Source organism: Mixophyes fleayi, chromosome 1, assembly GCF_038048845.1.
Source record: "Mixophyes fleayi isolate aMixFle1 chromosome 1, aMixFle1.hap1, whole genome shotgun sequence".
Taxonomy (NCBI): Eukaryota; Metazoa; Chordata; class Amphibia; order Anura; family Limnodynastidae; genus Mixophyes; species Mixophyes fleayi.
In genome coordinates this window covers 395,809,148-395,821,349 of record NC_134402.1, presented here as the reverse complement: position 1 = coordinate 395,821,349, position 12,202 = coordinate 395,809,148, and the positions used below count along the sequence as shown (strand labels likewise).

Genomic DNA, 12,202 nt, shown 5'->3' with positions numbered 1-12,202 from the left:
AATGGTACCAAAACATCCTCTAAGAGCAATTTCTCCCAACCATCCAAGAACAGTTTGGTGATGAACAATGCCTTTTCCAGCATGATGGAGCACCTTGCCATAAGGGAAAAGTGATAACTAAGTGGCTCAGGGATGAAAACACCAACATTTTGGATCCATGGCCAGGAAATTCCCCAGATTTTAATCCCACTGAGAACTTGTGAGCAATCTTCAAGAGGTGGGTGGACAAACAAAATCCCACAAATTCTGACAAACTCCAAGCATTGATTAGGCAAGAATGGGCGGCCATCAGTCAGTATGTGGCCCAGGAGTTGCTTGACAACATGCCAGGACAAATTTCAGAGGTCTTCAAAAAGAAGGGACAACAATGCAAATATTGACTCTTTGCATAAACTTAATGTAATTGTCAATAAAAGCCCTTGAGACTTATGAAATGCTTGTAATTTTACGTCACTATACCATAGCAACACCTGACAAAATGGTCTAAAAACACTGAAGCAGCAAACTTTGTGAAAACCAATACTTTCATTCTCAAAACTTTTAAAACTTGTGGTCATGACTGTATAGTGTAATAATAATATATATATATATATATATATATATATATATATATATATATATATATATATATATATATATAACTTTTTGGTTATTATTTATTGATTTTTGTCAACCAACATATTTTTTATCAATGATTATACTGTTTGGAATTGTTTTTTTATTTTATAATATAGTTTTTGTATGGATTCTGATGTTCTCTTATATTGCACACATGTTTGTGCGTATAACGCACTCTGTTCTGTCTGTTAACATACCGCAAGTAATATTTGACAAGATCGAACTTATACCCAGATTCTAAACGTATCTTAAGATCCACTTGGATTTGAATACAATTGTAACTATGCTCCAACTCCATGCATTTTTTCAAACCACAAGTTGTATACAATTTGCGTTCCGATTTGAATCGGGCCCAGAATGTGTGAGGTACGTCTCTGTTAGATTATATAGCCACTTTCTGAACATCAGAGTTCTTAGTGATTTGCAATTTTTTATGTCTACACTGATTGTAAACCTGACTACTGAAAACAAATCTGTGTACAAGTGTGTGAGTTAATAAAGTTTGCGTAATATACTCCTCACAATTAATATCATGTTTTGATCTTGCGGCATTTTTTATTCTGATATGAACTCGATATTAACCCTTCTTAATATTTTACAGTGCTTTATTGATGGCTATATACATTTATTGTTCTACTTTCTTGTCCATTAAGGCAACAATAAAGCAGACAATCGTAAAATGCTTCTCCATCAGATCCCGTTAGGGCTCAGTGTGTTATACTATACGGCAGTTGAGCTAGTGACAGCCTTTCATGATTGGACACAATGTCAGCAAGCAAAGAGATAACTTGCTCATAACTTCTTCATGAATTCATTCATACATATGTACATAAGTCTTGAATGGAGCATCCTTACTAAAAAAAGCATGTACGTCTCCCAGCAGCTGTGGGGAAAGCTCAATCAATAAGATCATTTATAAAAATATAATGGGACATTTTACGTAGCTTGTTAAAAAAAATCATACTTCATTGTCTAGCAAAATTCTTTTCTTTTTTTTTATTAAAATGTATTGTACCTCTTACAGTTATAGAAATAAACCATGTATTGAACATTCCATTATCTGGGAATAAAAAAATAAAACAATTAATGGGGCGAACATGTATCTAATGTAAGAAAACAAAGCTTCAATAAAATGTTACTTTTACTTAGAACAACTTTTTTTTTTTGCCTATTTCCCATTTATAGTAATAGTATTTTATGTATTAGATGCAATTATCTAAAAGATTTTAGCTGAGCTCTTACCTATCAGATAGCAAACACTTTAAGCCAGTTACCAATTGACGTTAAAAGTAATTATTTAACTTTTTTAACTCTAGGGATGGAACCTTTTGGTTCCAATGTCCCCATACGCCCTTCCATCCCCCAGCTGGCCGTAGTTTAATGCACTGGTTACACAACCAGATTTTACTGGGGGTTTTCTAATGCCAATGGGTAGCCACTCTTAAGGTGAGCATATCTGACATATGTGTTGTGTTTTATACTTTATACTATTTTTGTTTCCTGTACACAGCAGGCTGTGAAAGCACTAAGTACTGTATTAGTACTACAAGTACTAATACACTCTGTAAATGAGGTAATGCTGCCTGCTATGGGCAAGAAAATAGTGTATGCGTTCCTTAGGATAACATATGTGGATGCTTTGTGACACAAGTCTGAATTCACCGTTTTATGTGGGAAATAATGCCACTAGTGTCATATGCAAATAAGAGAGGTTACATCCCGCATCTAAGAGTGCTCCAATATAATCTTTATTTTTTAACATCGATAGAGATATTTTTTCTCCACTTCTGCTCCAGATTTGATCCATATTAGTATATAAAATGTTTATCTTAAATACATGCTGGGTTTTCACAGATATTTCTCACCACACAACAAAGACACTCCTTCCTTATATCTGGGCAAGCACCTTGATGTGTCTTCTGTATACTCTAAAATGAATGTGTTGTCCAATTTCTGTTCACTGAACTGTATTGCTGTTGGGTTTTCATTATTGGTATCTGAATCATACTTTCAGAACTAAGGGTAGAGAGATTGGAAATATACATCTTATGCCCCCATCTCAGGAACGGATCCTTTCTTCTCTAGGCTGTATATAGGTTACCCTAGGCCCTGTTGATTGCGTTGGGTGACGAGAGACACTTGCTGATTCCAAACATTTGTTTCTAGGTGCCAAGTTGACCTGTCGGTCTTAAGCAAAGAACAAACTCACAAACTGAAGCTGAATTTGGAAGAAGGGGAAGGTTGTCTGGTTCTTCTGGTGACGTTGACAGCTTCAGCTGCCATCAGTGTCTCCGACCTCTCTGTCAGCTGCTTGGAGGATCAAAAAGAGCGTGAGGAAATTCTGCGGAGATACGTACGTAATACCAATTACCTGTCTGTAAAATGCCATTTTACTGACGAATAAACACAGTTTGGACATAGCTTAAGAAAATAAAAAAACTTTCAATTATGTACAGCTATATAATAAATGCAATGCCTTTTATTTCTAAACATACATGAATTGCAACATGTACTGCAATGATGCAAACCTTAAATGATCATGTTTGAAACCTCCCAAGAAGGTTGCATTAATATTTTAAGTAACACAAGTATGAAATGTATGGTATAGCAAATTCATGCTTAGGTATTTATACGCAATATGTAAATATCCACACCATAATGAACAATGCACATGTGGACCTTTGTAAAAGTGGAAACAATTATTTAACCAACATTACAGTGACTACCCAACTATCTACATTTATATATTATATACAAATCATCCTGCACTGCATGAAAATAAAAACAGACACACAGATATATATATATATATATATATATATTTATATATATAGATAGATATGTTACTTTTTCACACAATGCTGTACAATTTGTAAGTGGTTAATAGCTATTCTAAAGAGCTTAGAAACTAGAAAGATAAATACATGAACATTTACAGTACTGTATAGTTCTGTAAATTGCATTTCACTAATTAAACTATTTACACATATGCCTAGAAAATATGTAAATTTCAGATAAAGTCTAGATTGTTGTCCAGTTAATAATTGATGTTTGAGGACTTAGTATGCAGCTTACATTCAGTGCAGCGGATGAGTTATCAGCAGTTCTACATGAAGGACAGAGAGAGGAGCTCTAACACTAGTGTTTGGCTGTGGAGATTATCACTGAAAGGTAGGCTTGCAAGAGAAGAGAAAAAGCTATTTCCACTTAATATCACAAAGCTTTTATTGTACAATACTGCCGGTGTTTAGAAGGCTTCTCTAGACACTCAGCCATTAAACCAAACTCTGGCCAACAAAGAGACGTTTAATTTTTCTTGTAGATTATAAAATATTCCTATTCCCTGACTGGAATCCTTTCAATAACTGAATTTAATAAAGATGTACCTTATCAGGCAGTGCAGTTAACATGAAGTGCTGGTACTAATGCCGTACAATATTCTTCAAACAGATTAGCTGGATGTGCGCCTCAGTAAATTTATTCAGGCTATCTCCACTGAATCAGCTGTCTGCTAATGCTTGTACAACTCATACACCAATAACGTTATCATAAACACACTTTAATAGAGGTGACTTAGCACTGCTAAACAAAACCTTTTATTCCGGAAGCTAATGGAGACTGAAGGTAGTGTATTTAGATAGTTGAAGCAGTAATATTACGAGAGAAATCGTGCCTAGAAGGTTTTAATACTCTTCACCTCCTCCCATATCAAAGTGGCATAAGCAGTGGGAGTAGGATATTGTATGATAACACAGCTACAAGATACTTGCAGTCGAGAGCCTGCTCCGCGGGTTATCATGAGTAAGAAACAAGAGCATAATGTCAACAACCTCCGTTACATAGAGATAGCGCTGAGTTTCAAACGTAACACTTCCGTTTCTAGGTCAATGCTTTAATTCCAAGCCGTTGGTTGTTAGAGAGTTTCTTTCGATATTCTTTCTTGTCTCTTGTTTACTGAGCACTTGAAAATCAAATACAGCAAAGATAAAAACTCCTTTCAGGAGTACAGGAAAGTCGAACACATTTCTGCATCTGAGCATTTTAGGAAAGATACACAGATAAGAAGGTGAATTATGTTGCTGTACATGTTGGGCCTGAGTCATTGAGGAAAGTAAGACAAAAAAAGGAGTAAATGTTCTCCTGGACAAACCATGTTACATCGCGAGGGGTGCAAATTACTTAATTATTTTGTACATAAGTTAAAAACTGGCTGTTTTTTCATGTAGCATACAAATACTTGATAGCTTTATTTTTAAACTGAAACTTAAAGTTGATCTAGGACATGTCCTAACCCAACTATAAATCTGCCATCACATATTACATTTACCTCCCTCCTCCAATGCAACATGGTTTTGCCAAGGTACAAATTTAGTGCATTTTTTTGGTTTACTTTCCTTATTGAATCAGGCCCGTTAGGAAGGTTTGCTCACAATCTCCCATGCTGTATGTATTTTTCATTAATTTTATTAACTATACAAATATATTATGCTATAAACTAAATATAATTGAGCTTGTGTAGACCATAGACCAAAGGCAAATAAGTTTGAAGCCACTACTCAGGTAGTAATCACACCTGAGGCACCTAGTTATGAGAAGACCAAGTTTGTTCAAAAAAAAATGTAAAGTTTGGGGATTTAAAAAAACCAACAAAACAATATTTTGATGTTATTTTGAAAATTACAATTATTCTAGGAAAGTCTTCTACAGTTTGATGTAAATTGCAACAGGGCAGATGTGTTCTCAAAGGTCATTTAACAAATACGGTTTTCACATAATTTGTCTTTTGCTTCAATTAAAATATTTCTCAGAAAGTGATTTAGCCAATTGGGGTTCATGTAGGTGGAGTACGTTTTATTTTGAGACAAAGGGCACAACACAGGGCATGCGGATACAGAGAAAATGTCATATTGCTCAGTGTTGGCTCCCGCCATTTCTGAACACTGTGTATGTGAGTGACAGGACTAGGCTCGTTGTAAAACTGTCCTTATGTTGGACCATTTGTCTCCTGTGTGTCACAGAAGGTGCTCATCTTCCTGAAATTCCACATTTAATTTGGGCATGAGTTACTATAACTCATTCCTCGGTGCCACAGTCTTTGATCCCTTAAGTTCGGTTTCCAGGTGTCCAAGTTAATGCACATTTGTCTTCATCTTACTTCCATAACTATCCTTCACAATGGCAGATATTCATCATCTCCAATTGGTGCAGGCCAGGCAATGTCAGGAGGTGCAGTTAGAACCCTCTTCTAGCAGAAAAGATTGGATGATATTCTTCTCTGCTAGCAAGAGGCCTAGATAATATTCCTTTTTCTCCATGACCTGGATAGTATATGTTATTCTTCTCTTATTCTTCTTCTCATGTAATAGAAAAACCCACTTACACAAGATAATGGACATAATGGTTCCCTGGGTATTAGTATTCAAGTCATTTACTATTAATTCTGAGAATATGATTATCAATATATATCCTACCCTAGATACATACTCTACATACATACTCTAGATATATACTAACTGTTTCATTTCCAAGTGCATAAAAAATCCAGCATTCCAAAACTACCTTAAAATATGCTTAGGGTCACTTATTTCCCCCTCACACGCACTACTTCCAGATTAATAGAATGTTCTCAAACATTAAAACCAAACACTAAAACCCTTTTGATTTTTGACCCATACTTGGATAAAGTCAATTTTCACATTCTGGGCCGCATATAGGGTTAGGAGCAAGACAAAAATAGGAGCAAATTTGCACCTTGGCAAAACCATGCTGCACTGCGAGGGAGGAATGTGTAGACCAGGCGCGGGCTGGGAGAGGGAAGCCCGGGGGGCACACAGGCGGCCGCATCACATAAACGGGATGCGGCCGCGTCATTGATGACGCGGCCGCATCCCCTGTCATGTGATGCGTCCGCCTGTGCGCTGACGCGGCCGCATCTTATGTCATCAGATGCGGCCGCTGGTGAAAATGGGGCATATTGCATCTGGGGGCGGCCAGCCGGCCTACCCCCCGGCCCTAATAGCGGCCTGACTGAGAGGTCCCTGGGCCAGCCCGCCCCTGGTGTAGACAGAGTTCGAGTTGGTTGGAGGTGTGTCCTAGCTCAACTCTACATTGCGGGGTAATAATAAAGCTGTCCAGTATTTGTATGCTATATGCAAAAGCAGCCAGTATTTGCATTTGCAACTCATGCATTGGAACATGGTTTGTCCAGTAGCAAATTTGCTCCTTTTCTTACCTTTGCTCCTAATTCTAAATAAAGCCTACTATCTACAACTCATACCCAATTTAGTTTAACCAACTTTAGACAGAAACTTTTAATATGTCCTTAAGTTAGAAGGTCAATACATTCATTGGTAAAATGGGGATGTTGCAGGTACCAGAATAAAATAGTGTTAGGGAGTTGACCAAAGGTAAGGCTATTTTGTAATGTAACCACATTAACCCAAACCATATCCCCATGTAAAGCCTTTATAGCAACATCAGTAAAAGGAAGCAGTTCATGGAGTTTAGGGTTAGCACAGCGTGGGATCAACAGAGACCTAGGCAATGAGGTTGGGAAACACAACTTAGGGACCCTATTGCAACAAAGATTATTTATTGCATAGACATGTTGAAGCAGCCATAGATTAGATCCCTTGTAAAGTATATGAGTTGAAAGACCACGGCAGCCTCAAGAATCATCACTGAATGATTTGGATGCTGCAACAAGCATCAAAGGCCAGTACAAGTTGGTTATAAAATATTTCTAGGTGTTCATTAAAATCAGCTGTCCACTAATATATTTCACTTGCTAGAAACACCCTCAACAAGAGTTACAAATAAAGAGGTATTTGGTTAATACAGCTTGGAAGCTGTGGAATATATATATATATATATATATATATATATATATATATATATATATATATTTACACCACTTACTGCAGCATTAAAAAATCTAAAAAGAAAGTTTCCATATTCTAAAAAAAGCAAAAACATTTATTTTTAGAATGAATTCGCATTTTGGAAAGATTGATTTTTCCTTTTTATGGCTCTATGATGCGGATGGCATAGCTGCTATTTATGTTTATAATGTGTTTGGAGGTATTTGGGCTCTTGCAAGACAATTTACTTATGGCATCTCTAACATGACATGCTAAGCATACATGTACAATATATATGCTGTATGAATGCAAACAACAAGAAAGGGTATATTACGTAGCCACAATAAACTAAGCTCATATATTTTACTAACCCATTTAGTCCAACAGTGGCCTGCATGTACCTAACACACTAAACAGAAATATAGTAATTAATTAAGTAGTTTATAATATGTAGTTGTTATGTTTGCAATGTATTTCCCATTCATTCATATAAACAATATATAAGCAATGATTAAAATATATAAATAGATTTACTCAGTGGTAATAAAACAAGCTTATTGTTATAGCTAGGACATTTTGAAAGTGATTCAAATATATAAAAAAATGTCCAAGGTACAGTAAATCAGTTACATCTATTCATATTCTCTCCTTTTGTGTTTTGCTTTTTTATACATATACATAGCCTGAATATTGTACAACATTTCTGAGCATCAATAAAGAGCAGCTTTCAGAAAACAGGTTTAACATTGTGCTAAGAGGTCACCCGGGACACTTTTGTTGCAAGTGTTTGTACCTCTAGCCTGCTCTGTTATAATTGCCATATTTTCTTCCCTGGCCAATGACCCATAGACACTGTACTAAAGAGCAGAAAAAGATGGCTAAGCTTCTTAATTATACAATTGTCATCATTTCTATTGATTCTCTATTTTTTCTGCTTCTTTCTTCCCCATCCCTGTGTCCTTTATGAAAACCTCTATAAATTATCGTGCCACTACAAAACCATAAATTATGTATGTGTGACTTTCACTGTCCAGGATCCGTAAAGATACAAGATGTTCTCGAGTAAGACAGCTAATAAGATGACACTACATCTTGACCGAAAAGTCCAAAGAAAATTACTGTATTAGAGCTATTTGGCCCATTCGTAGCTGAGATTTGGAGCTCTGCAAATTAAATGGATATTATATATTGAACCGGTAATGTAAAACTGCCTAAAAAGATTACAAGTGCTTTTCTTTTTTTAAGAAGCAAAAAGGTCTGCTAATGGCTAGCAGACCAAGAGAGATTGTGTGACCTTTTCAGAACGGGTGTTCTGAACCCTTGGTTCCCCTTGTCACAGTTTAAAAACCGTAGGAGCCAGTTTAGAAAAGAAGTTGTTAGCATTCGATTTCTATTATGACATTTCACAGTCATCCGATTCAATGTCCCTTGACCGGATTGTCCACTGTGAGACGATGGGCTTGAAATGTTATTTAGAGCATTGATAAAAGGTGAACGCTTCTAAGATGACAGCGAGTCATAAGGCTGGTGGTGTGACATTAATTTTCTCCATAACAGAGATGAAATAAGACGTCATAGTGACAAGCTGTCAATCAGCACTGGCCCCTCTGTGGAACTCAATGCCATAGGACGGGGTATTGCTTCTCCCATAATGGAGCTGAGCAGAGACTCTCTCCTTGACAGCTGCGGCAAACCATACAGAAAATATATTATACAGCCTTTCATTAAAAAAAAAAAATAAAGAGGGCTCATCTCTGGAGCATTTCAATTTTTTTTCCATCTTTTGAAGGTAGAGAAAATTCACAGCAAATCATAGATTCCTATGCAGTGGCATTATTTTCTAGTCCCGGGAAAACATCCAGATTTTTTTTTTCTTTCCTGATGACAATATTCATAAATAACACATCACAAATTCTGATAACAAATTGCTCTGTAGAGCCAGGTATTTATGATAATCTAGCATTTATATTTGCTTATTACAAAGCTGAGAGTTTATTATATGTGCTTACTCTGTACAGAAGTTAATACATATTTATTATTATGCAATCTTACCAGTGCAGAGTACAGTAATAAGCCCATAATAAATTCCTGTCCCAAACACATTGCATTCTATGCATGTAATACTTTTTCATTAACTTTTTAGCATCTTTCCAATAAAAAAATGGTTATATTTGTTGCTCCATATTTTGCATCTGTTTAATATCTTGTACACACCAGGATATGGCATTGTAAAAGAATGCTGTTTTTTGTGCGCCTCAGTTTAATTTAATCAGGTGTTATTAATTATCTAACTCATGAATATTTTTCCCACAATTCTTTTGGGTGTTTAAACAATTAAATATAGAACAGGTAGTACTGTATCAGAACTGTAGAACAATGTTCACTTTAAGCTGAATTATTAGGAAGTAAAACAGTTAAAAGCTTCGTCCTATGTGAACACCATTCCGTAATGTCACATCGACTAACTACTCCTTAATGCAAGTCTACAGAATGTTAAATCTTCTATCCCTAGATCACTGCATTGGATAACAAAAATGCTTGAAATTAAGACTGATAAATATATTTCTATGATAAGAATTCAAATAATAAAGAAACAAAATAATATATAATTATCAATAAATACGCATAAGCTGTAAATCTGTTTGTATCATGGTATTAGTACTCACATATACTGTTTATGCCCAATAGTTTTATATTAGTTGTGCATCAACTGCAAAGTATAGATTAAAGATAATCCCATCTAACTTTAGCCATTAAAAAGACTTCTCAGGCAAACACTGAAAGTCCCTTTCCGTTTTTTGACCAAACAAGATATTTTCTGATGGTCATGAGTGGCTGAATTTGGACAGTAGTTTCTAATGTTGAGCTGAGCACTCTCCTTTTTTAACATTGCATATAAGAAATGTTATGTATCCCACTGTCACCTTGTGTAGTATGGTGGTGTCTTTGCTGGTATTCTCTCTTATGCTGGTTTAAGATGTTTGTTGCTCAGTCTAATCTCATCCCTCTCTTTCTCTTGCTGTGAGTGTCTCTCTGTAACTTCACTCTGAAATAATATCTAGCTTTGTCTCTCTTGTGTTTTATGTGGCCCCTCTCCTGGGGAACTCCTCTTGCAGTCACAAGAGTACAATCTTTTAGGGCATTATCTTGAGAGAATAATAATGCTTATGTCATTTATTTTAAGTGTGCAGCTTGCCATACACTTTACAATGTATAATAAATTGGCTTGTATTGGTTACAATTTCTGTTTTTTTTTTGGCAAGATACCTTTCCAATTCTAGAATATTATTTAATCCTGCAATTCCGTGACTTTGTGTATTCTAGAGTTGTCTCCTATATTGCTTATAAGAAATTACTACCAGTAAAAGACTGGTATGAAAACTGAAAGATTATTGGCTGTAGTCACCATTAGCTGTACAGTTTCCTATCAAGACGGTACAAACAAAAATTGCCAGCTGTTGCACCTGTATTTGGGTCTGGTGTTCCCTTTTTAATTGAATGGTTAAAGTGAACTTTTTTTAGATGGGAGATTTGTCCCAATTCCAAAACAGTTATCAGGTATGCTACAATGCCATGCGTGTGGCATAACCAAACCCCTTCTTGTGCTTACGGCATCATATGTTGCTTTGGTAATGCTTCTGATCCTGATTGTTGCTGATCTGGCTTTTGCTGACGATTCTGTATCTCCGTTTGGCACTTTGCAGTCCATCCATGCACCAGTTCCTGCTGAGTCCTTCTCTTTGTCTGACACCAGCATGTCACACCTTGGACAGGGCAAAGCACAGCAGCCCGTGAACCTGCCAGAAGCAAATATCAAACCCGCTTGCGGAGGTCCCTTGTGAAAACCGGGTGTTTGTAGGACTACACGCCTCTGTTACTGTCATTGCTGACCCAGGTTGGCAGTAGAGAATCCACCATGGATTCCACTTGTAACCATTACCATAGGGACCTGATGTAACAACTTGTCAGCAGAGTTGAGAAGTAAGAGGCTAGCCAGGATCAATTTATACAATTACTACAAGGCCTATCTTGCTGTTTGGGCACACTCCCGAGTACCTTGGGCAGTCAGGCACTTCCTGTTCAAGCGTGTACCACTATAGCTACCGTCTCTGCTACATATACTGGCTCCACCAAAAGACTAATGGGGATCCCAAGGCGTGTAGAGACTTTTTGAATTAGCATAAGTCAAAAGTGGCCTATATAATATTTCTGCTTTCTTGCCAAGTTCTTGTCTGGGCCTCACCATTCCGGGAGCTTAATGATCCACTTCTACTGAATTGCACTGCCTTCCTGGAAGCTTTCAAGAAAAACGTTGATGAACTGCGACACGTTTATTCAGCTGCTTTGGGAGTTTTTTAACTATGCCAAGGCTGTGTTATGGTTGGCCAGTTGCAGTTTTGGTATGTCAGAATTGCAATGGAATAATGAAGCTTTGCTAGTGGCATACTGGCATGGCCTGATCGATCAAAGGATGAGCTGTCCTACAGAGCTCCTGTTGACCATCTCTGCCTCTATAGTTTCTGAACTAGCTTTTCCTACTGATGCTTGGGAGACCTCAATCTCTTTGATGACTATCGATGGCAGTAAGATCACTCATGCCAATATCGGTAGCATTCATATGAGAAATGCCTACAACCTTATTCACATCAAGTAAGGGGATGAATGGAAGATGGCTTTCAACACCAGGGATGGGCAAAACGAGTGCCTAGTCATTCCATTCAGTC

At 36.8% G+C, this 12,202-nt stretch overlaps 1 protein-coding gene across 5 annotated transcripts in view; it reads left to right on the top strand.

Annotated features, from left to right (window-relative positions):
* Positions 1-12,202, top strand: part of MCTP1 (multiple C2 and transmembrane domain containing 1) — a 663,759-nt gene that overhangs the window by 346,176 nt on the left and 305,381 nt on the right. For all 5 annotated transcript variants that reach the window (XM_075181055.1, XM_075181045.1, XM_075181079.1 and 2 more), the window contains one exon: positions 2,785-2,971. In XM_075181055.1, the coding sequence (XP_075037156.1) occupies positions 2,785-2,971 (187 nt within the window). The remainder of the gene's footprint in view (positions 1-2,784; positions 2,972-12,202) is intronic.